The 25,969-nt window shown below is 48.1% G+C and overlaps 1 protein-coding gene across 2 annotated transcripts in view; it reads right to left on the bottom strand.

Annotated features, from left to right (window-relative positions):
- Positions 1–25,969, bottom strand: part of LOC8039346 (tyrosine-protein phosphatase non-receptor type 2) — a 72,897-nt gene that overhangs the window by 23,671 nt on the left and 23,257 nt on the right. For both annotated transcript variants that reach the window (XM_029981831.4, XM_029981835.4), the window contains exons 3-8: positions 25,240–25,340; positions 24,328–24,426; positions 20,497–20,631; positions 18,246–18,452; positions 17,544–17,696; positions 14,102–14,316 (exon numbers count right to left, since the gene is read on the bottom strand). In XM_029981831.4, coding sequence (XP_029837691.2) covers positions 14,102–14,316; positions 17,544–17,696; positions 18,246–18,452; positions 20,497–20,631; positions 24,328–24,426; positions 25,240–25,340 — 910 coding nt within the window. The remainder of the gene's footprint in view (positions 1–14,101; positions 14,317–17,543; positions 17,697–18,245; positions 18,453–20,496; positions 20,632–24,327; positions 24,427–25,239; positions 25,341–25,969) is intronic.

Here is a 25,969-nt window from a genome sequence, read left to right as displayed (position 1 = left end):
TCATCTCCAACTCCAAGAGGAATCCCCACCTATGCAGACTTTGGCCTGCGGAAGCCTCTTTGTTTGCCGTCATAGTTTAAGATCCCGCGCCATTGCAGACTCCGCTGGAACATCACCTGCTCCGACCGGTCGAACTTGCATCCAACATCACAATTGTTTGTTGCTTTTGATGAAGAATGGCCATAAACAAGCACCGAAAACCTAAACTGCCCGGATCACGCATGTCAATAGAAAAAAACACAGCACTGCAGCATGATTTCGACACTCAATCAAATGACCCGTGACAGTGAATCGTGCAAAAATAGCAAAAGTAAAGGAAAAGAATTTGTAAAATGGGCGCACGGATAAGCGCCATGCTACAGGTACAGTTGGCTGAACTCGCAACAGGCCAAGGTGTTCTTGATATCGCAATTGTTTTGTTTTTGTCGGCGGTGGGATGTTTTGGTTCGATTATAAGTCGAACCCCCCAATTTAGATTTTCAGAAATTTAAAAATGGGTCAACCTACATTCATGTAAATATGGTATTTCAAAAGAAGTAGTGCCTCCTATATTTCAAAAAAGAAATGCGTTCGCAATTACGTTATAAAATATGGACATCTTGTAAACCCTGAGATGGGGAACGATAAAAAAACGAACGATCGTTCCCCATCTCAGGGTTTACAAGATGTCAATTAATTACCAACTCGCCTGCGCTCTCTCACTGCTTACAATAAAATATGTTTTACAAATGCCATTATTAAATATGATAAAATTGTCGCTCACCAAGCCGATAAATTTCATAATCGATTATGTCAGATATAAAGAAGCGAGGAAATAAAAAGAGGGAGAGAAAGCAAAAAAAGGCGCACGCCTGCATGGAAACATTCTTTTTTTGCATCGTGGTATCTTATTTCCAGTCTATCACTACAACTTGCATCGTCTTAGACAACAAAAAGAAAATATGACCTTTGAGGTGTCAGTGCCCATTTGAACGATTTTGCCACAACATCAGCACTGATCTGGTTCCACGCGTTAAAAAACCCAAGTCGCGACAGTTGATGGAGAGGCTTTCTGCACTCTCTCCATTGTCATCTTCTTCCAGTCGAGATAGCTAATCCGCTCCTTGTATTCCGCCGCAAGTCTTCTTTTTAACGGCTCGTCAACGGACACATCGAGGGGTCGCAGCACCGACGTCATTCCGCTGGGCACCACCACAGAGTTGCAGTCGTTCCGCTCGAGTTCCTCCTTCACCGGGTGACCGCGGAAAGCGTCGAGCACCGGCGTCGACTTCGCGCAAATGTGGCTAAACAAATCAAATGCGCCAACACCCTTCCAGATCAGCTTTGACTTTAAAAGACGAGTCCAGCTTCTCGCTGGGCCGGGCCTTAAAAGTGGGGTCATGCGGCGATCTAGCATCTGTTACACCACACGTATCCGGTCAAGCACCCGCTCTCGGGTCGTCCTGCCCTTTCCCTGCACTCCAACGACGATGCCACCCGATAGGGTTTCGTTCTTGGGCATGTTTTTTTTTCTTTCTTTTGAGGATAATGTGGGGGGCAGCTTTCAGCCGTCGGCTGTCATGCGCAACATTGCTGTCGCATGTTTCTTTTCATCGCCAGCAGTCCGCACCCCGACTTCAAGCACACCTCCTTTGTTTACTGTCGACGTCCTCAACAAGTCGACGTAAATGGGCGCCTCGTCGGCATTGCCAATCTGACCTAGTTCATAGCTAAAGTTTCGTGTTTACAATATTAATTTTTCTTCAAATTTGGAAGTCATTGATCTGTGTTTACCTTTTCCCCTTGGAATCTGTTTTTCTGTGTCTAATTTCAATGCCGGACAGAAATCTGTGTTTATTGAAATTGCATTGTAAAGTGCCTCTATAATTACTGAAGAAAACATTATAATTTGTAAGTTCTCACTTATAATAGTTTCTCCAGTAATGCTGCTAAATATAAGGACAAGGAATGTCGTTTCGATAGAAAGGTACAACCCCAAGGACAGTTCAGTGCGGGTGTGTTCTGGGTCAACGAGAAAAAATAAAGTAGGCTAGAAAATATCTTCCTGTGAAACTGGCGGTTTTTTATTTTTATTTATTTATTTATTTTTTTTTTTAAGAAGAGCTGAAGTTTGGGGTTTTTCGGTTTTCACCTATTCAGAAAAAAACTTCCTCGGGGCTAATTTTCTATGTTCATCAGTATATACTGAAAACACAGAACCCTATTCATAGCTGGACTCTGCACAGTTCCTTTACGTGAGGCTCGAAACTGACGACTTTCTCTTCGAAGGCAACTTCTGGCATATTTTTGCACGACGTCTCAGTGAGAAATTACTAATCTTTACCGTGCGCTCGACCCATCCTCGGCTTGCACAGAATGCCGTGTGGGCTCTGCATTTACAATGTAATCTTCTTGGCTTTCCCTTGGTGGTGTCAGCTGTGACAGCGAAGCCGCTGCACCTTTCGTTGCGGAAAAAAATCTCGCACCTTGTTTTCAAGTGTGGGGTGCCAGCCCCTGCGCAGTCCCGTGAACCTCTTACGGGTCGCATTAGAATTTGTAATTCTAGTTACAAATTAGAATTAGAATCTTACGGATCGCAAATTAGAATTTGTAACTCTAATTAATTACTTTCGGCTAAAAGGAATTGTAATTTAATTACTTTCTAGCATTGGTAATTTCCGTTCCAAGTCCTCCGCTTGAATCCGTGCCCTGATGACGTCACGAAAGTCGTTGGGCTGTAGCTTCGTACGGAGGCACGCCTCCGCAGCTGATGCCTGACATCTTCCCTGATGGATCTGTTGCCTGTTGTCCAGAATCCGGGCTTTCAAGCAGTTACGGCTGAAATCATGTGCGAGTTTGCGGCCATGAGGGGTGTCGTTGAGTGCCCTACAGTGCAAGCTCCTGGGCACCATATTGTTTTTCAGGTATTCGTAGTTGTTGTGTTGTGTTAAGCCAGTGTAAACTTCTTTCATTAATTCATTATTGTTTATTAAAAATATAATAACATAGTACTTCATTGCCCCAAACTGTGAAGTTCTATCAAGAATTTTACAAAATTCATAAAAGAAAAGTACAATATGTGACATTAATGTAGTGATGCTTAAAGGGCAACTCCAACCAAAACTCAAAATGAAATAAATTACTGGTATCACTGTAGTGACACAAAATACGACCTTAGCCAAACTATTACGTCCAGGAGACGCCACATTCTCAACTAATGCCGATAATAAAAATGCGACCCGCCGCGAGCCGCTGCTCTTTAGCGGGCGGCCAGCGGGTTGCCGATCGCTAAAGCAACATTGGGCCGTGACGTCAGTATCATTCTTTTTTTCCCTCTGGTCCGGGCGTTGCACGGAGTGCGCTTCTTTGAGCCGCTACCACCGCTGCTTCGGCTTGTGATTGGCGTGTTTAACCGTTGCTTTCATCTGTAGCTCGTGTAGCTTCGGTATAGCCTTTTGTTTATTTGCTTGTGAGGACTCCAAGACTCGTTTTAGCGAGCGACTCGGTGCGCCCAAGACTGCCCGACTGTTCCTCGAAAGATGCCGAGTACAACTTGTAGCGCTATGGGCTGCTCAAACAACCCGCTGTGCAACCCGGAGGTGCTTATTTACAAGTTTCCAACGGATCGGAAATTGGAGAAGGTGTGGGTGAACGCTGTTCGACGAGTGGACTTTGAACTTCGGCTTTTACGCGCCCGAGAAAAAAAAGAACGAAAAAACAGACATGTACAGCCCAGCACACGTGTGTTCGGGCGCCATGGCTCATGCCGGAGAGCCTAAAAGCTTTGTGTCCTGCGACTGACCCGCAGCGCGAAAGCGAGAGGGCTTCTAGTACTGTACATCACTGGCAGCGCGGCGCAGAGCAACGCCGCTCAATCCACGGAGCCCCGATGACAATTTAGGACTAGCGATGAATACGGAAGACCATACGCACGGCAACAGCCGCCGAGCATGGCACCGAACGAGTTCACTCGTTTTCCAGTTGCTAGCTTTTGAATATACAAGCGACGAGTACGGCATAGCACACGCACGGCAGCGGCCGCCAAGTACCGTACTGAACGAGTTCGCGGGTTTTCCAGTCGCTAACTTTTGGGTATACACACTAAATTGCTACATATGCAGGATAACTACCACGTACACAATATTAAAACAAAATCAGCTTACCTCCTATCTTTAGACGGCTAGCGCAACGGAGGTAGGTGCCACTCGGCCTGCGTACTCGTTAAACGAGAACAATCCTGACGTTACGTTCACATAGCGGCTGATTTCCAGTGTTGCCGGGGCCTCGAGCGGCTAGTTTCGGCTTTGTTGGCCACGCCCCAAACAAAACTTTCAGGCGTCATTATCTTCAAAACTACACACTATAACGAGAAAAAATTTACACCTTGCAATTCAGGGACGCTGACTGCACTAAGAATTGTCATAATCCCAAAACCGAAAGTATGGATCGGAGTTGCCCTTTAAGCCTCCTCAAACATTGGGGCAAGGAATTAACAAGTACGTAGCAGTTTATACAGCTCGTTTAACCCTTTAACCACTCAACCCGAGCTGTACTCGTCAGGGAAGGTTGTACCAATATTGCCGATGACGAGTCACACTCGTCCAGCCAAAATGATGGTTTGCTTTCACTGCCAAACACGAGACAGGTTCGTCCATCGGCTTTAGTTTCAATTTTCAACACTGGAGGGCAGGAGAGGTCGCGCAAATATAACGTGTTTTGGCCTTTGGTACGTATCTGGCCTTGCAACAGCGATCAGAGATGGCAGCGCGCTTGAGTGATGCCGGTGACGGCCCTCGGAAACGGGCTCTCTCTTATGGCAGTTCGAAGAGTAGCGACTATGAAGACATTGAATTTGTCTCTGAAAGTGAGTCGAACATGACGATGACCTCAGTGACGAATTAGACGACGCACTGGGTAGTGTTCGAGTGTGGCAATGCGTAAACACTGAAAACTTGCCAGCCGCGCCTCCGAGATTTCCGTTTTGTGCAGTGCCTGGGATTCTGCGGCAACCCACTGACGAAAAAGACATTCTCGGATGGTTCAAGGTTTTTTGATTTTTTGGATTGGGGCCTTCCCAACTTCATTGTGACAGAGACAAATCGCTATGCGGTTCCGCATTTCCCAGCGCGGGGTTCTTCATGGAAACCGGTGGACCGCGAAGAGATGATGGTGTTCCTTGCACTAATAATTCTGCAAGGAATCATTACTTACGGAACTTTGTTAGCGCTACTACGGAGAAGCGTCTAGGCACTTATCTTTTGTTATGGTGCGTATTTTCAAATAAATACTGCGCATTTCAGCATGTGTTATTCTCACTCTTACATGCACTGAGGAAAAGCTTCCCTAAAAATCAACATTTTCTTTTAAAATTTTTCTGTTAATACCTATCAGAAACCAATCAAGTAATGTAATTGCAAAATCAGAAGCACATAAGAAAAAATATGTGCAAATAAAAAAATTTGGGAAAGTCTGTAAATTTTTTTTTAAAGATTACTTGGTGGTTAAAGGGTTAAAGTTCTATTGCCTAATGGTGAATTCCGCTCGCAGATCTCGAGCGCTCCAAAAGCGCTCCATTTGGAGCGCGCATATTTCGCTCGCAGATCTGGCTCAAGTTGATCATCTTCCGCTCGTAGATCTCTGGCAGCGCCCGCTCCACGGAGCGTCCCAAACTCCGCCGAACTTGCTCTGCGGGATTTCACGGATCTCTCTGGAAGCTGACAAAGCGGCCCACGTGACTTCCGTCTAAATCGGCGGTGCGCACGCACGGCGAGGTTGGAGAGGTCGGCGGGCCGATCGGGTCGTGGAGTTGGATCTGTTCGGGTGCATCGGTTGTTTACTCTGGATTATGACGGCTCGAACGCTTCTACCTCGCGTAGATCAGGGATAAAAAGTCGGGAATGTGGAACGTGGCAAATCGTAAGCGCTGACGTCTGTGATCGTGAGAGGAAGAACGAGAAAAAGAACGACAGAAAAGCCGGAGGCAGACGCAAGGTTAGGCCTATTCATTCTGCAGCCAGTGATTGTTTACCTCTTTACACTGCATTCCGTCGGCGTTTTCCCGTGAAATAAAGCAAGAAGTGGTTAGGCAACGACCGCGCAAGTGATGGTTTGTTACCTCTGTGTCTATTAAAGTCGTACTACAAATCTGAACTCCACGCTGGCAATCGCTGTCCGTGCCCCGCCGCTTCGAGGCGGCCGAAAGGTATGTGACGTTGCCGAATGCGGACGTCTTCGTTATTTGTGACATGGGCGCCGCGGTACGTATAATTTCGCCCGGCCTGTGTCGCGTGTTTCTTCTGCAGCTAAGCAGTGACAGCCGTCACTGGTCGTTGGAAAGATCAGCCGGCTGAGGCGTTGGTGGGCTGGTCAAATTCAAGCAGCGGCCATTTTGTACGGCGGAGGGAGAAGGGGTGGGGAGGGGTGTGGGGGAGGTCGCTCCGAAAATGCAAGTTTATCTTCCCCTCGTCGATTCGGAGCGGGTCCCACGGAGCGGAATTTTGCCTCCCTCGCGGATTCTGGAAAGTGCTCCTAGATCTACGAGTGGAATTCACCATAAGTCGGGTTGCTCTGAGAAATAAGTAATTGTAAAGTAATTGCATTACCTTTTAAAAGTAATTTGTAATTGTAATTAATTACTTTTCACATAGTAGTAATTGTAATTAAACTACTTTTGAAGCAAAGGAATTGTAATGGTAATTAAATTACATTTTGGAAGTAATTGACCCATGCATGCTGGAGACGTGCCAGAGTACCTTGCCGTGTCATATTGGCACCTAATATGACATTTGCATGAAGTGTGTAAACGCAAAAAATTTTACCTGGTGTAATGAACGCCCCCCCTCCCCTCCCCTCCCTCCCCCCTCCCCCTCCCTCCCTACCTCCCTCCCTCCCTCCCTCTCTCTCCCTCCTCCTCCTCCTCCTCCTCCTCCTCCTCCTCCTCCTCCTCCTCCTCCTCCTCCATGTCAATTTTTTGGGGAAAAGTGTTCATTATGCGAGTAAATACGGTATAGCCACGGCATGAAGGCGTGCAACAGACATGATAATCGAGTGATCTCATCAGGGATAGAAGGCCCTGGATCTGCCTTATCGCAGCAGCCGCCATCCCAGTACGTTGCAAATTTTTCTCGCGAATTTTAGCTCCTCACATTGCCAGCGTATCGTCAGAAAATTCAAACGATGACGGGGTTAGCACCGTTGACGATCTCTCCCGATCTCTATACTTTGTTTCATCTCAAGTCGAGGCACAGATGACGCTGCAAGTCAATGGGACCAACCAAAAAGTGTCAAAAGTGTGACAGGATGGCGTTCGTCATCTTTCTGAATGTGTCCTTTCCTCCGCTAACCTCACCAAGCGCAGGGACTTGTGCTTTTAGTGTGTGCACTGGAGGTTGTATGCGTTCCAGCTTTAGATTGTGCTCCCAGCTAAGGTAAAACAAACTCTACCAGGGGTCGGCAACCTTTTACAGCGGTGGGCAGAGTCATCACGAAGCCGACACAGATGAGGCCAGACGACGAGTCGCAATGTGCGTGGAGGGCTGGAGGGGAGGAGGGTCGGGCGGGAAGGCAAAGAAAGGGCAAAAAGGAAGTGAAGACGTTCTCTGCCTAGTAGGAGGCCGGACAATGCCTAAACCCATTTGAGGTCAAGACGACCCTATGAACCTTGAGTCTGTATGAGGAAGAGGCAAAAGGGGGTGCTTTTCTGGCGTCGTGCCGGGAGCAGCATCGACTACCTCGCAGGCCGCCGATCGCCAACACCTGAACTAAACGCTGAGTAGAAACGCTGTGAAATACAGAAATGTATATTCATACCATTTTCCTTTCCTTCTAATTCTCTGAATATTAGATCGACCAACAATCTTTTTTTCTTCTTCACCTTGCTTAAGCCTATTCTGGTGCAGATGTGGCACAATTCTTAGCAAACTTGCCATTTGGGTGCAAGATGACTGTTGTTCATGGCACAATTATGTGGAAATGGTGCAGCACTTCCATTACTGTAAACTGGAGATAAGGTTGCCTATGTAACATGGGTATCATAGGTTGACATACTTTGGTAACCACCAGGGCCGTAACCAGGGGGGGGATAGGGGGTTCTGACCCCCCCGAAATTTTTTTTCTGTGTACGGCCCTGGTCGGTGCACTGGCAGCCAGCCGATTTTAATCTCCACCTCTGCGCACGCGCAGTGGCGCCGGTCGGCTACCGGGTGCCAAACCGGGACCGGATCTCCGGTTTGCTGTAACTCTCCATTATATGCCACCGATACACATGATTCATAGGCGAAAATAAGACAATAGACACTTTCAAAATGGCCGCCGTTGTCCCCGAAAACCCCCCCCGAAATTTTTTTCTGGGTACGGCCCTGGTAACCACTATAGGTTGAACACTAATTTTAAAGAACAGTTCTGCAGAAAAGAAAAACTCCACAGCCATGAAAGTTTATTTGAGACAAATTATGTGTGTCATCAGTGTTTTGTCACAAGTGCTATCAATTGTTATGTTTTCCGACATTATAAGTTGTGTTTTTTTTTTCCGTGGCCTCCTGAAAAATTTATCTACACTGTCGGAAAAAAGCGCATATTGTATTTATTCGAATATAAGTCAACCTTCTTTTTCGGAGATGATGTCAAAATTAAGGGTCGACCTATAATCGTGATCAAAGAATTTTGATCTACATTTGCGACCCTACCGAGGGCATGGACTTATCCAGTCACCGAGCCGGGGTCGCCGTAAAGCCGCCACTTCTTGTTTCAAAAAGCTTTTGGTGCATAAAAGCAACCGAAACTGCAGCAGCAGCTGAGGGCCTGCCTGCCATGGCCTCCCCTGTCGAGCACATACCTTGTGTCGGGTTTTGAAATCGCGCCTGTAGCGTTCCCCTTGCTGGGCAAGGGGGAAGGGGAGGGAGAAAGACGTGGTACGCCATGGACCTTGCCCTCCATCCCTCTCCTCCCCTCGCAAATGTGCAAAAAAAATAATATGGAGGTTACTTTTTCTTGTAGGTTACTTTTGCTTGTTGCTTGCGGCGGCTCACTCGGGTCCTGCTCACAGCGACTCCACTTGCATGTTGCTCACATGACTCAGACTCGCGTCTTTTTACTTGTTCTTTCGTCGCTTTGCCCGTATCCACCTTCTTTCGTTTCTTCTTGTGGTCATTTTACAAGGGTGTGAGTGAGGTATTGGGAATCTGCGAGGATGCCTACCAAGCTGAAGAAGCTTTGGACGGAAGTTCTGACAGATGATTAAGTTCTTTGCATCGCCCTGTGATGTAGCTTAAAGTGCTGTAAATAAAGGTTTTTTTTTTTTCTTTTGCCCAAACTTTCCCCTGTTCCAAGAAAAAAAAAGGTCGACCTATATTCAAATTTTTTTTTCGTTCTTGGTGGGTTCAATAAATAGGGGTGGACCTATTTTCGTGGTGGACCTATTTTCGTGGTCGACCTATTTTCGAGTAAATACGGTAGTCTTATACCCTTTAATTTCATTTTATTTATTATACCTGTCAGTGCTTGAAGGCATTACAGAGAGGAGTGGGGAACAGTACACAGAAATAAATCAAATAACAATAAAAAGGCAAAAAAAAAGACATAAAATTACTACGAAACATCATTTAAGAGGTTGGTAATGGCAATTTTAAAATTATCAAAGGCAGCGATTTTGGTAATGCCTGCAGGAAGGCGGCCACAGTCAATTGAGGTTTGAGGCAAAAAAAGAAGCATTAAAGGTGGATGTGCTGGAATGGGGGAACCCAACTTTCAGTTGATGATCGGTGCACGATGGTATAAAAAACGGTTCAGAAAATAGCGCTTGGCAGTCAGTAGGGTTAGAGTGATATTCCAGGACAGATCATTTGAAATCTGAACACCGAGGTACTTATAAGAGGACACTTTGTCCCATATAATACACCCCAAAAGCGCACTGACGTCGAAGTGATGGCCCCAACTGTTACGAGAGGCTTATCAAACAGCTAAAGTATGTATCAATGACTACAGAAAAAAACGAAAGTTGTGCAATAGGGTTTTAAAAAAAAACTATTATTGTTGTTGTAGTTGGCTACACATACTCAAGCTATTTTAATAAGTTTTACCACTCGGCTATCAAACCGCTCGTTAAAGTGGGTACCCTTGGTTCGACGTCAATGCACTGAAGCGCGAGACACATGGACGGCAGAATCGTCCGATCCGACGTCCGATCCGACAGTCCGAACGCCGCTCCGAATTGCCACACGCAACAGTTTGAGACACACGCTTCCGACCTTGCATGCGACATGACGATCCGTTCGGCTCCGCCCAAAAGATCCAAGCACTCCAGCGGAGGTTCGCGTTCATAGATCTCTGGTCCCAGATTGACAATTTAGCTTGCACAAGCGAAGTTGGGAGCCCGTTCTCGCTAGCACGTGCATTCTCTGCCGGGGCCTTCTATTTCGAATGGGTCAGCGGGATTCACGCGTCCGGCTTCTTGTCGCCCGTCCCGTTTCCTTATTCATCCCGCCAGACCCAGTACGTCATCATGACGTTCGCGCTAGCTGCGCTCTGATTGGCTGGACGCATCCGACAATCCGTCCGCCGTGCAAAACTATCTGGCGCGTTGGACGCACGTCGGATCGCCGATCTGACGTCTGATGCGACCAAATTTTTTGGATCAGGCAGTCGTATTGCCGGATCGGACGTCGGATCAGATGGATTTTTCGCGCATGTGTCTCGCGCTTGTATGTCGAACTTAAGTTTTGGGGTGTATTATATAGGACAAGGGGTGTAAGACTACACCTCTTGTTTTTTAAGAGTGTACTATGTTACACCCTCATCTGATGTCCACGTGCCTCTAGGACGTAAAATTAATAAATACAAAAAAACATGCGGGCAATTAATGCGGAAATGCAGGCGATCTGGTTAAGGACTGACATTTTAACCCTTGGGAGGGGGTAAACAGAAAGACAGGACAACATGAATTTCCAAAAATTCATCTTGCCCTGTCCCTCTTTTTCCCCACTCTCTAGGGTTAAAAATGTCATGCCGGCAAATTTACGATGCCCAGCATTGCACTGGTTTGCACCAAGTTAATTTGATTTGTGTGTCATAGTGCTGCAAAGACTAGACGACTACCGTAAGATCCCGTAAGGGCACCCTCCCCCGAGAGATCACCTATCCCGTTTTTCTGGCTAAAAAGTCAGAAGGCACCTAAGCACTTCTTATGAGTTGTGAATGCAAAAGCATGAATGTCCAATGGAACACCACAAAGTGATCCGAGAAGTTTTGTGGCACGAGTAATGTTTTTGAGTTGTGTCAGAAGCACCGGCAACGATCTGGATGCCAGAAGCAGCGCCATGTTCGTCGTCGGCGAAACGAGTAGAAGCACCGCCGACGATGTGGATGATGGAGGCAACAGCATGTTCACTGGCGGCGAGACGAGCAGAAGCCTCCGAGCGCGCGCAACGTGTCCGTTTTAACCGGCACGGGGCCCGTAGTGGCATGGGGTTGTGGCGGTTGGTTTTATCGGCGCGCTGGCGCAACGCTTCCTGTACTAAGATGCATGTCAGGTGGCTCACTCTCCCACACTGCAGCCAGTCTGCCATTGTATTGTAGCCAAACGCCATGCGGTAGCGCTCGCCTCCGACACTATTTTTTTTGGCTAAAAGATAGGATGCAGGCTGACATTGCGATCACCCGCCATTTCACGTCGGAAGCCGCCGACAACCTGTACTTCAATCTCAAATCTCAAGTTGTTCCGCTGCTGTATGCGAGCCGACATTGACCGGCGGACGGAAGAGTGCCAAGGACGAGCAATCGAAGGCCGCGAGACCTTTCTCGCCATTTGGGAGTTGGCGAGACGTCGGACACCACAAGTTTGCCCGATTTCGAGCTCGCAAACAAGTCCCCAAGCTGTTGCGCCACGTCCAACCAACAGCCGATGACGCTCTCACCTTGAACCAAGTTGGACCCCGGACTCCTCAAGTTTCACAAAACAAGCCTTTGCACCACACGCTTCGAGTTGCGGTACGGCAGTGCAGCAATCCACCGATCCCCTCATCGCTACAGTCGCTCACGGGATGAAGACACCAAGGAGTCAACTTCGGCACGCTCCCACTGCCTTCTGTTGGTTGAGCTTCGGCCGCACGTTGCACCCGTCACTCAACCGGGTACAACGTCACCGCCACGAGGACCGCAACAAGTCAACGAGCGGCACGCTTGGCAACCTGTGCTGCCCACGCGCCAAAAGCAGTTCCAAAAGTGACGACCAACGGCGTAGTGGGGGCCGGCACGTCGTGCCGTCGGACGTCGTGATCCAGGAAGTCGCACGAGTACGCCCCACACCCTATACGTACTGGGGGACGTTCATAGCACGCGGGTGGCCTGTACCACAGTGCCCGAAGTGCACCTTCAACCGGCACCTTCAAGGCGCCTCCAAACGCGGTCCCTTGACATGCGCTTGTTCTGCTGCGGGTTGCCTTCCGGCCCGACGGGAATGCGGAAGCTCGAGCGGTCAGGAGTTGGACGCAGCCATGATGGCAACGCCGACGTTCGCTCGTGCGTTTCGCCGGGATACCTATAACTAGGGTTCCGCGTTCTCGGTTTTTATTTTTTCAAAGTTCGGCATACTTTTTTCGGTGTTTATTTTAAAATTAAATTTTCGGTTTTTTTCGGTGTATATTTATTCCCCAAAAAGTCTACCGGTTTTTTTCGGTCAATATGAAAGAAACACAATTGGACACCGGATCAGATGATCTCTGTAGCTGTGATATTTGTGATCACTCGGAGAATAACAACACATATACATGCGTCGTCTTCGCTACAACTTCTGTCAGGACACACCTCAAAATCGCGGAGTTCGCGGGCATAAACTTCAGCGCGCTTCTTTTTCCTGACGACGTGACCGTCTGAGGTCATGACCGTACAGTGACCAGCGGAATGGCAAAAAAAAAATTCATTGTATTTATGTTTTTAACCACAAGGAAGTTTGAGAAAACGTGTTACAAAAGGTATTAACGGCTTTCCTCGATGACCTCTGAAGTGCTTGAAACGAAAAACTTTATACTAGCTCACATCCGAAATTTTTTTTTTTTTAGGACCGGGAACTTGACACACTAAGCCCAACTACAAAAAAGGACACAAATGTCCCGCGAAGGCCAATCCGAGACCTCTTTTGTTGCGTGTTGAACCTCGGAAGAGGGCAATCACGAAGACGTCACACTATGTCGAACCTTGCCAAAGCCCTCTCTCTCTCTCTCTCCCCCCCACCCCCTCCCCCCCCTCCCCCACCCACCTCGACGCGGCCCTCAGAATCTGACCTTTTTCGTTTAAACCGAATTTTAGAAAACGGATTAGACATACTTTTATCGGTTTAAACCGAAAACACCAAACCTACAAACTGACTTTTTTTGGTTAAAACCGAAAAAACCGAAAATGGATTGGGCGTACTTTTATCGGTTTAAACCGAAAACTCCGAACCCTACCTATAACCGAGCATGTGGGCTCCCGCGACGCAATTTGTGGCCGTGCTGGGACTACTTTCGGCGCACGGGTGATACGAAACGCCAAACGCACCGGTTGAAGATGCGATCTATGCGCCATGCTACTGCGCAAAGATTACGGTGTTTCCAAACGCTCGACCACATTTGCAATACGAGCTGCGAGGAGGCGACGAAAGCTTCGATCGTCCGCGAGGATCTCAGCCGGCTTCCCTTTTCGCCACGCGACAATGCATCACGTGCGATAGATCAGTGCGAGAGGTGTTCCCCCGCAGTTAGAGGCATTAAAGTGGATTTTGAGTCGGTGTTTTCAAATCCTAAACTTGATCCACGTGCTTAAAGCGTCACGGAAGACCCAAATATACAATTATGTCCGGCCTTCTTTGTTAAAAACAAGAGCAAACGTAGCAACACGCCATTTTCCAAAACACACGTTTCAAAAGGGTGAGTCGAGGTGTTCAATCGCGTTTTTATCGCTTGCAAAGGGTCGTAATCTCGCATTCTTTCAGACGCTCGGAGCACATGGATTGGAGTTCAGATGGTAAGAAGATGATCTCGAAAGCCACTTTAGCGACCATTTAAGGAAACACTCTCCGTGGTTCTAGCTGCTCCCGCCCTCAAACCAGGGCTCTCTACGCCGTGCCCAGACAACGGAAGATTGGCGGTACCTCTTGCAGGGGGGTGTCTCCACGGAGGGGCGCTTGAGGAGGCGGGGCGGCAGCGGCGGGGCCGGGGGGACCTCAGGGGGGTCCCTGTCCTCGTCCCCCTCGTCCTCGTCGTCCGAGGAGTCTGACGCCTCCGACGTGGAGCTCGCGTCCTCTCCAAGTCCGTTCTGCTCCGCCAGTCTGGGGGCGGCCGGGCGAGCCCCCGCCTCTGGGCGGTCCTGCGACGTGCGGGAAGACGGCTCATGGATCGGATCGCGTCAGACTGATCCCTCGTGCCGGGCAACGACAGCAATCTACCGTATTTATTCGAATCTAGGCCGACAGATTTTTTTAAATACCGATACACGAAACTCTAGGGTCAGCCTAGATTCGAGGATTTTGAAACACGCGCCAATTTCCAAGTAAAATTGAAGAAAGTGGCGCGCAGCTAGCGCCACCTAGAAAAGAAAGTATTGTAGCCATTTTTACCCGATTCAGTAGCCACTTAAGTACACGGGTGGTGCCGTCATTTTGACCTGCGTTGATAGTGGCCTGCATGTGGCGTGGCGTTTTCTTTTTATCAACAGCCCAATGGCACCAAACAGGCGGTGCCATTATAGTTCTGTTTTTAAAAGAAAAGTTTTAGCCGCGAAGTTGTCGGCGAACGTTGAAGCCGAGCGGGACTTCAGCGTGGATGAAAGAAATGTCCGTCGGCGGAGGCAACGGGAGGGGATATTTGCGTGCGCCGCAACAAGGATGCCATTCACCGGACCACGAAAAGGCCATCACCACAAAATGGAGATGGCATTGGCCGACTTTGTTCGGACGCAGCTAGCAGCGATGATGACTCAGAATGAGCACGGCATCTTCATATTCAATAAATGTCTTCTTTTTGTGAACGCTGTCCTCTCCTTTTCGTGCAACCTACATTCGAGGCAAGATTTTTTTTTTTTTTTTTCCTGGCTTCTGACTTTTTAGGGTCGGCTTAAAATCGGGGCCGGCCTAGATTCAAACAAATACGCTCCCTTCCATCGTAGGCGGCACCCAAAGTGCGTCATCGTGGGGCTCGTCGTCTTTGTGGGTGTGCCGCTATCGGCTAAAACCATCGCACCGAGAAAAAAGAGCAGGATCGCGGCGCACCGACAGTGCCCAGTCGGTTTAGTCGGGCAACGGGAGCCGTAACGACAAACTTTTCACTGCTCGATAGGCTTTGTCAGATCACAGTGGTGGCAGCGGTCGGACTAAAGTGAAATGAAGTAAGGCGACAGTGACGTCGGAAGTATACGTTGGGTGGGGGGCAAAAACTAAGTTCCTTTTTGTCGTTTTTTTTTTTATTAGTTTCTGTAAAAACAAAGATTTTAAAAACAAAGAAAACAAAGACAAAGATGTTTGCAGACATTACAATCCGACTTTAGTTTACTACCCTTGCAACCTCTTTTCCTTTCACTACGTCGTGTGACGAGCGCATGGCTTGACCACCACCTGACGTCTGCCTTCCGAGCCTTCCTATAGGGGGCTGAGCCCATCGTAAGAATACTTCGGATGCGGCTCTGGCACACCACACCACACTACACTCCCCCCCTCCGGGTTCCGGCATCTCATATAGTGATAAAAAAAAAAAAGCTCAAAAGCAAATCTGCTTCGCGTCAGCCACCCGACGTTGCCACCCCCGCCCCTCCCAAATACCTGCTTGACGTCTTGGAAGTCCGCGAGCCTCCGGCAACCCCCTTTTTGCGCAAGCTGCCACTTTCAAATTGGAGACAAAGTCAATAGCGAATCCGTCCTCTAGGATTAACGACGCGGTAATATTCAACCCAATATTTAAAGGAAATTCCAAGTTCACATGCTCGCGTGGTCGACTGCTACCGACTGCACCGCGATTCTTTGAGTATCACGAGAAGGTGGCGCAGTGTTGAAACAAGGTGCCGCCGACGTGCAAATAGCATTTGAACATTTCCGGTTCCGAATCAGACTGTGCGTTTTGCAGTAGTTGCAAAACCAAACTGCACGCTACCTCAGAGAAATTGTTGCCTTTAATTAGGATTCCGTGTTTTCTAAGTTTTAATTTTTGTCAAATGCGAAGAATGTTTTTCGGAGTTTACATTTTGCCGAAATTCTGAGTTTATCGAAGTTTATTTTGATTCCCAATTCTCCGAAATTTGGAATTTAATTTTGCAGTGTTTCCAATTAAAAATAGATATAAATAAACAAATAATATCCAGGTGTAAACATATGCTATAAAAAAATTAAATGTGCTTGTATTCATTCATATTTCCTTAGCTGGATTTGGTATTGGTGCCATTGCCATTGGCAATACTAATTTGTCCCATGACAGAAGTTACAGACGAGTGTTGTTTCGACAAATGTCGATACCTTAAAATCAATAAACTCTCGGAGATAGCCGCTGGGACGCTCACATTCGTCCCATGCTATTCCATCAACCTATCCCCCGGCCGCGCAAGGAGGTGGAGTGGTAAAGGATGTAATAGAGAAGTCTCAACCGTCTCTCTTCCCTATTTTATGCAAACTCTGTGGTCCATAGCTATCACTGTGACAAAAACATAACCTCTCCTTCCTCTAAAGCAAACATTGTATGGCCCAAACAGGAAACCAATACATTGGCTTTTGTTGTTGTCCTGAATGAACCTCGACGAGATAAGCGGTAGACCTCTTTTGACTATGGTCCAAGATTTAAAAGATACTGCGCTGATCAAACTTAATTGTAAAATACCGTCTTTTTTTTTTTTTTGTCTTTTTTTTTTGGGGGGGAGAGGGGCAGTTGGCATGTCAAAATTTAGTTTATTGGATAAATCTAAATTAACCAAAACATTACCGGCGGGTGTCTTTCGGACTTTTTCAGACTTACCTGAAAATATGGAACCCTACTTTTAACATTGCCAGTTTTTTAGAGCCCAAGGCGAAAAAATTATGCTCGGAAAATTGGGAAATGTGCACAAACTGGAAGTCGGCCACAGCTACCCGAAAGATGCCACCAGCGCGTTATCTTATCGTAAACAGTCGCGAGTAGGCCTCAAATTTCCTGGTGTTTATTTGAGAAAATCGGTCCTCTTTTTTTGGGGGGGGCGTTTATCTTTCATATCTTGGTGTACTTCAGCTATATATTTCAGGCTAATGCTAAAAACAGCGACCAACAGTGCAAAACTCTCATAAAATAACTAGGAATTTGAATAAAAGAGAGGAGCGTTTCAACAATTCTAGAAAAAATTTTCAGAAAACTGTGTTCATCAGTTTTAACCCATTTCGTGTTTTTGGCACCAACGAATGTTCATCGGACGTAACGCAACCCCAAGAGTGCAGGTAAGAGCAAAGACAGACACATACCCCGGTAGCTTTCGTTTTTTACCTTCTTGCAGTCGTCGGCATTGTGTTACGTCTAACCTTTGCCAGCCTTCTCGGGCATTTGTCAGCATCGTTTGGTTAGAACCGTCTACAACCGGGTACTCACCGAGCGTGCGAGCGCCCTGGCCCCCTCCAGGATGGCCAGGTAGGAGAAGCGCAGCTGGTCCGGGGTCTGGATGAGCCCCATGCGGAAGCGCCGCATCTCCAGCAGCACCGAGGGCACGTCCACCGCGTCCAAGCGGCCCCCCGCGGCCTCGATCTGCGCACGGGCACAAATGACATCTTCGGATTCCCGGACCATTTCGTCCTAGTTCCCTAACCGACTCCCAGAAGGACGCGTTTAAAGAGCAGTTTTCGCAAGAAAACGCCGGCACATCCGACAGCTTCCCAGTTCGAGCTTCTAGGTACTATCGCCCGAGCAGCAGAAACGAAGCTTGACGGGAGAGCGCCGCGAAGCAGCAGGCGCATGCGTCTTGGCGTCGCGCTCGTCGCGAAAGGCTGCAAGACGCTGTGGCAGCCAAGTCGACGCAGGCTAGGCGACACTGCGAGGACCTGCTATAATAAGTTTTACAGCTCAAGAAGGTAGTGCAAGGGAAAGGAGGGCAGGGGAGGAAAAAGCAGACGGAACGCGGAAGAGGAGAGTGGGAAACCTCCTGCTCTCTCCAGCGTTCCATCTGCTTCTTCCTCCCCCGTCTTCCTTTCCCTCCCCCTACTTTCTTGAGTTGCAACGGGCCATAGTGATGGCGTTTGGGGGGGAAAGGCCTCATCTTCTAGGTGGCATTGTGCGAAGAGGCCGGGGGGCACCCACCAGCACGAGGCAGGAGTCGACGAGGCAGAAGGTGCCCGAGCGGCCGATGCCCGCACTGCAGTGCACCACGGGGGGTCCGGCCCCGTCCAGGGCCCCCGTGGCACGCACATCCCGCAGGAACGCCAGGAACGAGGCGGGGGACTCCGGCACCCCAAAGTCCGGCCACGTCGTGTAGTGCAGCTGCTGCACCACCCGCGATTCCCCGCCCTGCAACACGGGACCCCAGACTCCTTTAGGCAAGTTCCAAACACGCTTCAGGAGTCACCCACTCAATTTCTCTTAAAAGGAAAAAAAAAAAATATTTTTAAAGAATTTTGGTAAGATATATTTCTTCCTTAAAATTTTTTCACAAAACAAAAGTAAATTTTTTTTTTTTTTTTTTTTTTTTTACAATATTTATGTTGTTAGACTTAATTTAGGTGGAAGTCACGGCCTGCTCTAAGACTTGCCCACAGATCAATGGCTCCACCTATAGCAACTAGGTTGGCTTGGCTGATCGGCCGAAAATGCTCGCCCAGAGTTTTCCCATTGCAACGTCTGGTCTGTCTAGTCTAGCGTTACTATGGTCAGTTACACCATAAGAAGAGTATTCGAGGGAAAGGAGGGCTGGAGAGGAAACAAAAGGAATGCTGGAGAAGACAGAAGGAAACCTCGTCTCTCCAGCGTTCCGTCTGCTTCCTCTTCCTCAGCCTTCCTTTCCCTCCAAAACCTTTCCTTAACCTTTAACCGACTATAGATTACCTCAGCTCTAAAATTCCTGCAGACCCCCTCACTGACTTCAGTCCGCCTCCCGTCATTTAAAGCGCCATATAGATTATGGTCGAACGCGCCTAGACACTTTGCTTCGCAACATATGTATTCTATCGAACACACTGCAGTTACCATAGCAACCGTCCGGCGCATCGAACGGCAGGAGGCAAGCCGTGGTGAGCTAATCTAATAACGTTGTCTGGCATCTGACACTCTCTGCCAGCCATGCAAACAGACGTGTGGCAGCCTCCGGCATCGTCTTCTATTCTACCACCACCTATTGGGAAGGAAATCGAACAGACACGCCTCGGGCGGTGCTCTTCAGCTGTGGGGACAACAAACCATCTTCTCTTGTTTGTTTTTGATCTGAGAAATCGAAGGTGACGATTCGAAGGCCGCTCCTCGTGCGACTAAAGCACTGGTCAGAGCGAAGCACTCGTGCCCAGACCCTGCTAGGCGAGGTTCACATCCTTTGTTATGCTATGTTAGTAAACACCGGGATGCGTGGGAAACAAGCTCGATAATACGGCATCTATAGTTCGATCTCCTGCCCAATGCCCAATAGTCGTCTGCAATGCCTACAAGGAACAGCCATGAAAGTGGTGCGTTGGCGTCCGTTATCGCCTTCGTCCATCTGCTATTCCGCCCCAATCTAAAATCGTCTTCAATGCTCGCAAGGTGCGACCATGAAAGCGGTGTTCCAGCATTTCATAATACACGAGCCACAGTCCAATGCAAGCGTCTGTCACATCGGTCGATGCCCAATAAAAAGCAACTGAAAGAACTAAAAAAAAATCAATAAAATAAATATGCAGTATTTTCAGTTTTTCTGTTCTTGTTGTTTTCTTGCATAGCGACCACGAGCAAGGTGGGTGAGCGTCATGACAAACAATCAAATGCGACCTAATATTTTCAAAAATAAAATAAAATTTTTACGCTCTCTCCAATGGAGTAACGTTGGACGTCGTAAAACTCACGAGTCAAGAGGGCAGAATCACAAACACAGTCGTTTGTGCACGCGTTTTCGTTTCGCTGGCACAAGCCTAACCGGCATTCAATTCGCACCGTCCAACTTCCCGTAACTCGTCGGGAACTAGCGGCAATGCCACCATATTGCTCCGTATTACAACACCTGACCTCACGTTTTCAGCGTCGCTACTACAGCCTCTTGGCCTCTCGGACCGAATTTGAAGCTTCAATAACTTTGCGGAAAACATTATTACGACTTCCAATTTCGGCTTTCAGTTCAGACGTGTCCATTGACGAGTCGACCCAGTTTTGGGCCAAATCTACAATTATCAAAATTTCCCCGAAGCTCCCCTTCGAGCTAACACCGACGTCACCCTTGCGTCCGTCGACGAAAGCAAAATGGATCCAACCAAAGGCATCGTGGTGCGCATCTGACCGGTCGTGAAATGCCGACCACGGCAACGCTTTCGGTTGTGAACTTTGCCAACAGCACCGGATGCGTTTGTGCACGCGTTCGACGACTCCGACGTACCTGGAGGTCCGTGAGGAGCAGCTCTCGGACCGTGTAGTTGGTGGCGGGCTTCTCTGAGAGGAAAGTGACCTTGAGGCCCACGGAGGGCAGCACCAGCTCCTCGTCTCCGACCGGCCAGTACTGGTGGCACTTTACCTGCGCAGACGCACCGCACGCACCGTAAAGCCGCGGCCGTGCTGCCAACACTTCCTGCTAGAGACCATTCTGCAGACGCTGTCTGAGGAGCGTCCTCGTGCGACGGTTCTGCAACGTCGACCATAATAAAACAGTCTGAAGTTGCGTTCGAAGCGTACACGTGTGTCGAGCAAACGTGCTTCGAAAACGCTCGAGGCGTGTCCAAGGAGCATTCTGTCGTCGTGTCTGCGGCAAACACCTAGCATTTCGTACGATGCAGGAGCAGTGTGCGACAACCGTATGCTCCCGCTGTTCCATTGAGATTTCCGGACGAGCTCGAAGACAAAACAAGATGGCCGTGCAGAACGGTCAGCGCACAAATTATGGTAGATACGGTCACCGACGAGTCCTTCGGTCTCGACGGGGATTGCAAAAAAAAAAAAAAGATCTAATTAATTGAGCGGTCCAAAAAAGGCGTGTCTCTTGGTAAGTTTCCTCAATTTTTCTCTTCAAAATTTAGGTGGACCTATATTCAAATATTTTCTCTTCGTTCTTGGAAAGTTTGACATATGGGGGGAGGGGGGGGTCGACTTACCGTAAAACACTGGGGAAACGCCCACCCCATTTCCGCTGAAAGCTGGGTTAATCTGGACACGAGCGCTCACTGGGTCAATTCACCAAGAACCGAGATGGCGGCCAACATAGAGCTTTGAAGGCGGGGTGAATGGAATCGGAGAAAGCCCATTTACTTTCACGCAATATCACCGTCACCGCTGCTGGCGGATTTGTGGCCGCCACAAGGGTTAAAATATATTTGGCCGATGCCGGCACTTTGGAGGGAGCGGGTGCCTAATGTAAAATTTGCAGAATTCCAAAGTACAGTAGACTCTCATTAATTCAAACTCCAGGAAGTCACAGATTTTAGTTTGAATTACGAGAAGTTTGAATTATCAGAAATTCATCTAAATATGATATTAGACAACATTATGATTTGTTACATGGATAGCTACACATACAAAGCAGATTTTTGCCAGTTTCCTCTACATAGGCCTAATTATAAGCAAGTACAGGCATAACACATTGGTGAAAGAACTGTGACGTTAAGTTCATTCATCCGGCAAAAAAGTTGTCGATTGTGTACTGTTTAGTTAGTACATGAGATCTCAAAACAAAATTTTCAATACCAGCCAACGCAAGTAGCTCTTTACGGGACCCTTCCTTTGCAGACAGAAACTTCCGGAGCTGAGCGATGTGCTCAAAGGCCTTTGCGGCTGTGACAGTTGGTAGTGAACCATCTCTTTCTTCATCATCATCTTCACTTTCACTGCTGCACTGTGCTGGCATTACTTCCTTATGTCCTCTAATGAGTCATCACGACAAACACACACATCGTCGTCAAGACTAGCATAATTCGCCAGCTCGGCGTTCACATTATGTGCTTCAAGGCCAGAAAGCATGATGCCAGTGAGCTGTTCCTCATCCTCGATGTCGTCTTGGTCATCATTGCTAGTCTTGAAGCACATAATGTGAAGGCCGTTTTCCACTAATGTGTGCCTGCTTCAGCCCCGCTGAGTGCGCTTCTTTCTGAGCACCGGTGCACTGCGGAGAAGCAACACCGGGAACAATACAAAAACGGACGAACACAACAAAATCTTGAGATTTTGTTGTGTTCATCCGTTTTTTTTATTGTTCCCGGTGTTGCTTCTCTGCGGTGCACCGGTGCTCGGAAAGAAGCGCCCTCAACGGGGCAACGAGAACAAAAAAGTATGAATTAAGCGAAAACGCCGTTCGAATTAAGCGGCTTATAAATACACTAAAAACATAGCGGGACAACCAAAATTTTCAGATATGTTTGAATTAACCGGAAGTACGAAATATCCGAGTTTGAATTATCGCGAGCCTACCGTATGAGAAATGTTAATAGTGGGTGCTTGTACAAAGTAGGCGCTTCCGCCGTCTCTTGAGGTACATTCGTGCTCAACTTATATCCGAATAAACCTGGTAACCTAAGTGGTAAAGCTTGGTGGCCGGCAGTACCCTTTCATGGTAAAATGCAAAAAAGTGCCTAAGTTTGCACTAACTGTGTCGCAGAGTGTACATGTTAGGGGCGATGGATAGCAGTGTCTTCTTGGTTTTGTACCAAGTAAAGAACTTTGATCCTTGCGCTGTTCTGCCAGATGTACATACATTGTCTGGTCGCCGTACCACTCCTTCCTCAGACAAGGCGGTCAGGAGTATAAAATAAGTAGGGTCAGTTTGGCCTGGCTGCAGCGACACAAACACGAGGCCCGATCGGTTAGCCTTCCCCTGCTTTGGCTTTTGCTTGGGGAAACATGCAGCAAAGATGGCCTAATGAGAAATCAACTTGTTACCCCTGAAACCACGATCTACGGCCTGCAACTTTTCATTACACCACTCTATGATTCCACAGCCATAGGGAATCGACAGGCAACAACACCAGGGAAACATTTCCTTCCGCAAAGTAATCAGCTCGGGAGTCTATTCACGGCGAGAAGTTTCAGTGACGCCATCTGGCGGAAGCCCGGACCAACCCAAAGCGAGGACCCTCCCGACGCCGCTTATCGGAGCTGAATGGGCTTTGGCTCAGCCTCATTGTCTTGCTAGTAACTTTTTTCTTTTTTTTAAATATGTTTTTGCATTTGCCACAGGCTATCGAATTCTGAGTCAGGCAGCGCTTCACCCCAGGATGGGGTGAAGCACTGCCATACTCCTGGGCAAAGCACGGTGAAGGCGCTCATTCTTAACTTACTAATGTTTTAAATTTACACCTTTTTTTCAGACTTTAATGGACCATCTCAGAAAAATTCCTTGTCCCACTTCCTTGGAGAACAATTACTGGCACAATTGTTGTCCCAGTTTCGTCCCTTGAGATAAACTTACTAGTTCTCTATCCCAATTGTGGCATCTTTAAAAAAATCAGGGGCAGTCCTGCACCCATTTGTTTTTGTACATGTCCTGGACTTTACCAAGCTTCATAAAATCAGCAGCAGCAGCACATTTATTATTGTGATAATTACAGTGCACAAGTGAATACTCCCAGCATACAAATTGTAGATGACTTCATCTTTTACCAAACTAACGCAAAAAAAAAAAAAAGTTGCATTTTGAAGAGGCTTTAGAACCAGACGCACTACGGTATTCAACACGGCGCTGCCCACAAAAAAACGTATAAAACGGACGTACACCCTCCATTACTTCGGTTGGCCTAGATGCAGCACTAAAACCACGACGCATAACCATCTCCTCTTTCTTTGCATTCAGGTAGAATTACTTCGTAAAGACACTAAGCTGTACAGAAGTAATAATGTGCACTCGCTATTGCTGCTAAGCCGTTTTTTTGCAATCTTTCTTGCTACGCTTTGACAAAATTTTATGACAATTGCCCGACTTTTCCGGCCTAATTCCCAGGATTTCCCTGCTGGGGAACAGTGGGTCAGACCAGTCATTGACAGGATTAAAATGGCAGGGAGGGGCTTCAGATGTCCCGCCTTCAGCGCGAGCTTCCTACCTCAAACAACCCTTCAACGTCTCTTGCGCCTCGAGTGCGCACACGCAGCAAAAGCACAATGGGAGGCATCGAGCGTGTACTGGAGGCTGAGGGTTCGAAAGACACGCCCTGCCCTTCTCACTCTGTCGGCAACCATAGTCTGGACACCCCGAGAAAACGGGGCAAAACCATTGTGCACCCATGCTCACCGTGTTCTTCTCAATGATGCGGTTCAGCATGAGGATGGCCTTGGTCTTCTGCTCCCAGACCATAAGCCAGAAGTGGCTGGTCGTTGACTGGAGGGGACCCTGCGGCAGATGGCACCCTTCAGATCACTGTGGTCACGCGACAAATTGCTGGCATTGACGTCAGTTTTCCCTTTCTGTCCATTACAAAGCAGTACAGAAAAGGAATTCCTGCATTTGGTGTGGGACACCGTTTCCCTCGTCACCACACTGCAGATGTAGAAAGAACTGGGGAAACCTCAGCAACTTTAACGTCCCTTGACGTATGTCCTGCAGTTCTCAAGCATAGTGGCCTTCCACTCTATAGTCCGTTGCAACCTAAGAACGAAGGGCGAGGGTAAGACGGGTCGGGGAGGAGGAAGCAGACGGAACGCTGGAGAGGGGGAAATCTCCTTCTCTCTTTAGCGTTTTGTCTGCTTCCTCCTCCCCGGCCCGTCTTACCCTTACCCTTCATTCTTAGGTTGCAACGGACTACAGTTGCGATCCAATAAAGCAAACACTGGAAAGGAGGCTAATCCCTCCGCCTCCTCTCCAGCGTTCGCTCCACTAAAGTGGAAAAAGAGTGGAGGGCTTTGCAGAAGGAGCCTGACCTGCATTCTTAACCTGCAACAGACCGTAGAGCAAGTACAAAAACAGACACAGCGCTCTTCATCGGGTCAGTCTGACGTCAACATGCAATCATTCTGTCTCAATGACACTGACACTCGCGACGCTCATTACCATACTTTTGTTTTGGCACGAGTGTGCTGCATGAAGCCTTTCATTTCCCCAGTAATTCCTGCCTTGTCACCTGTCATTTGTCACAATAGAGCTGGTTCTGGGCAGGGTGCCCCCCCTCCCACTCATCCAGAGGGCAGCATGGAAGGAAGTCCCCACCTGGGTGAGGATGTAGCTGCGCTTGGCCGCCTTCACCTCCACCAGGCTGGCGTTGATGTAGTCCTTGTCACCCCTCCGCAGGACCACCCGGCTGTGGTCGTCTGAAACGCACAAGGCCCCCATTTTCACTCCCAGGGCAGCACCGGACCCGACGTTCAGTTGTCTGCCCAATAGGGTTTCGCCGAAAGCTTCTTCCGAATTAGAGGCTGTCGCCGCACTCGAGAGATTTCATCGGCCGCTCGATAGATCTTTTGCAAAACGTGCAGCGCCCTCCACAGCTGCCGAAAAGATTGCTGGGAACATCCTGAATAGACCTTTCCAGAAATATGTGGCGGCCCCATTGTCTGTATGATGCATTGCAACGTTCCGATATACTGGCACATGAGATTATCCAGGAATCGAAGACGAAGTTGACGTTGGTCGAACATTTTGTGATTTGAGAATGCAGGGAAGGCAAAAGAAAATCAAGAGAGTATACTGCAAAACCCTTCGTTTGCGAATTGGGCAGAACGGTCATATTTGTGACCACTCAATTTTGCGAATCCAAAGGCCAAAATTCGCCTCAACAGACAATATAAAAATATTCGCGTCCACTGAAGTTAGCAAATTTTATCAGTCGTGAAATTTGCGCAAATTAGGGGCTCGCAAACTTTAAGAGTTTTACAGTATGTGACGACCCCTTTTTGTGTTTGCTTTATTTTTTCTGCGTTCTGAGCTCCTAATGATAAGA

This window comes from Ixodes scapularis, unplaced genomic scaffold (genome assembly GCF_016920785.2).
Source record: "Ixodes scapularis isolate PalLabHiFi unplaced genomic scaffold, ASM1692078v2 PGA_scaffold10__122_contigs__length_95168666, whole genome shotgun sequence".
Classification (NCBI taxonomy): Eukaryota; Metazoa; Arthropoda; class Arachnida; order Ixodida; family Ixodidae; genus Ixodes; species Ixodes scapularis.
Note: the sequence above shows the minus strand (reverse complement) of the source record. Positions and strands in the feature narration are given on the sequence as shown.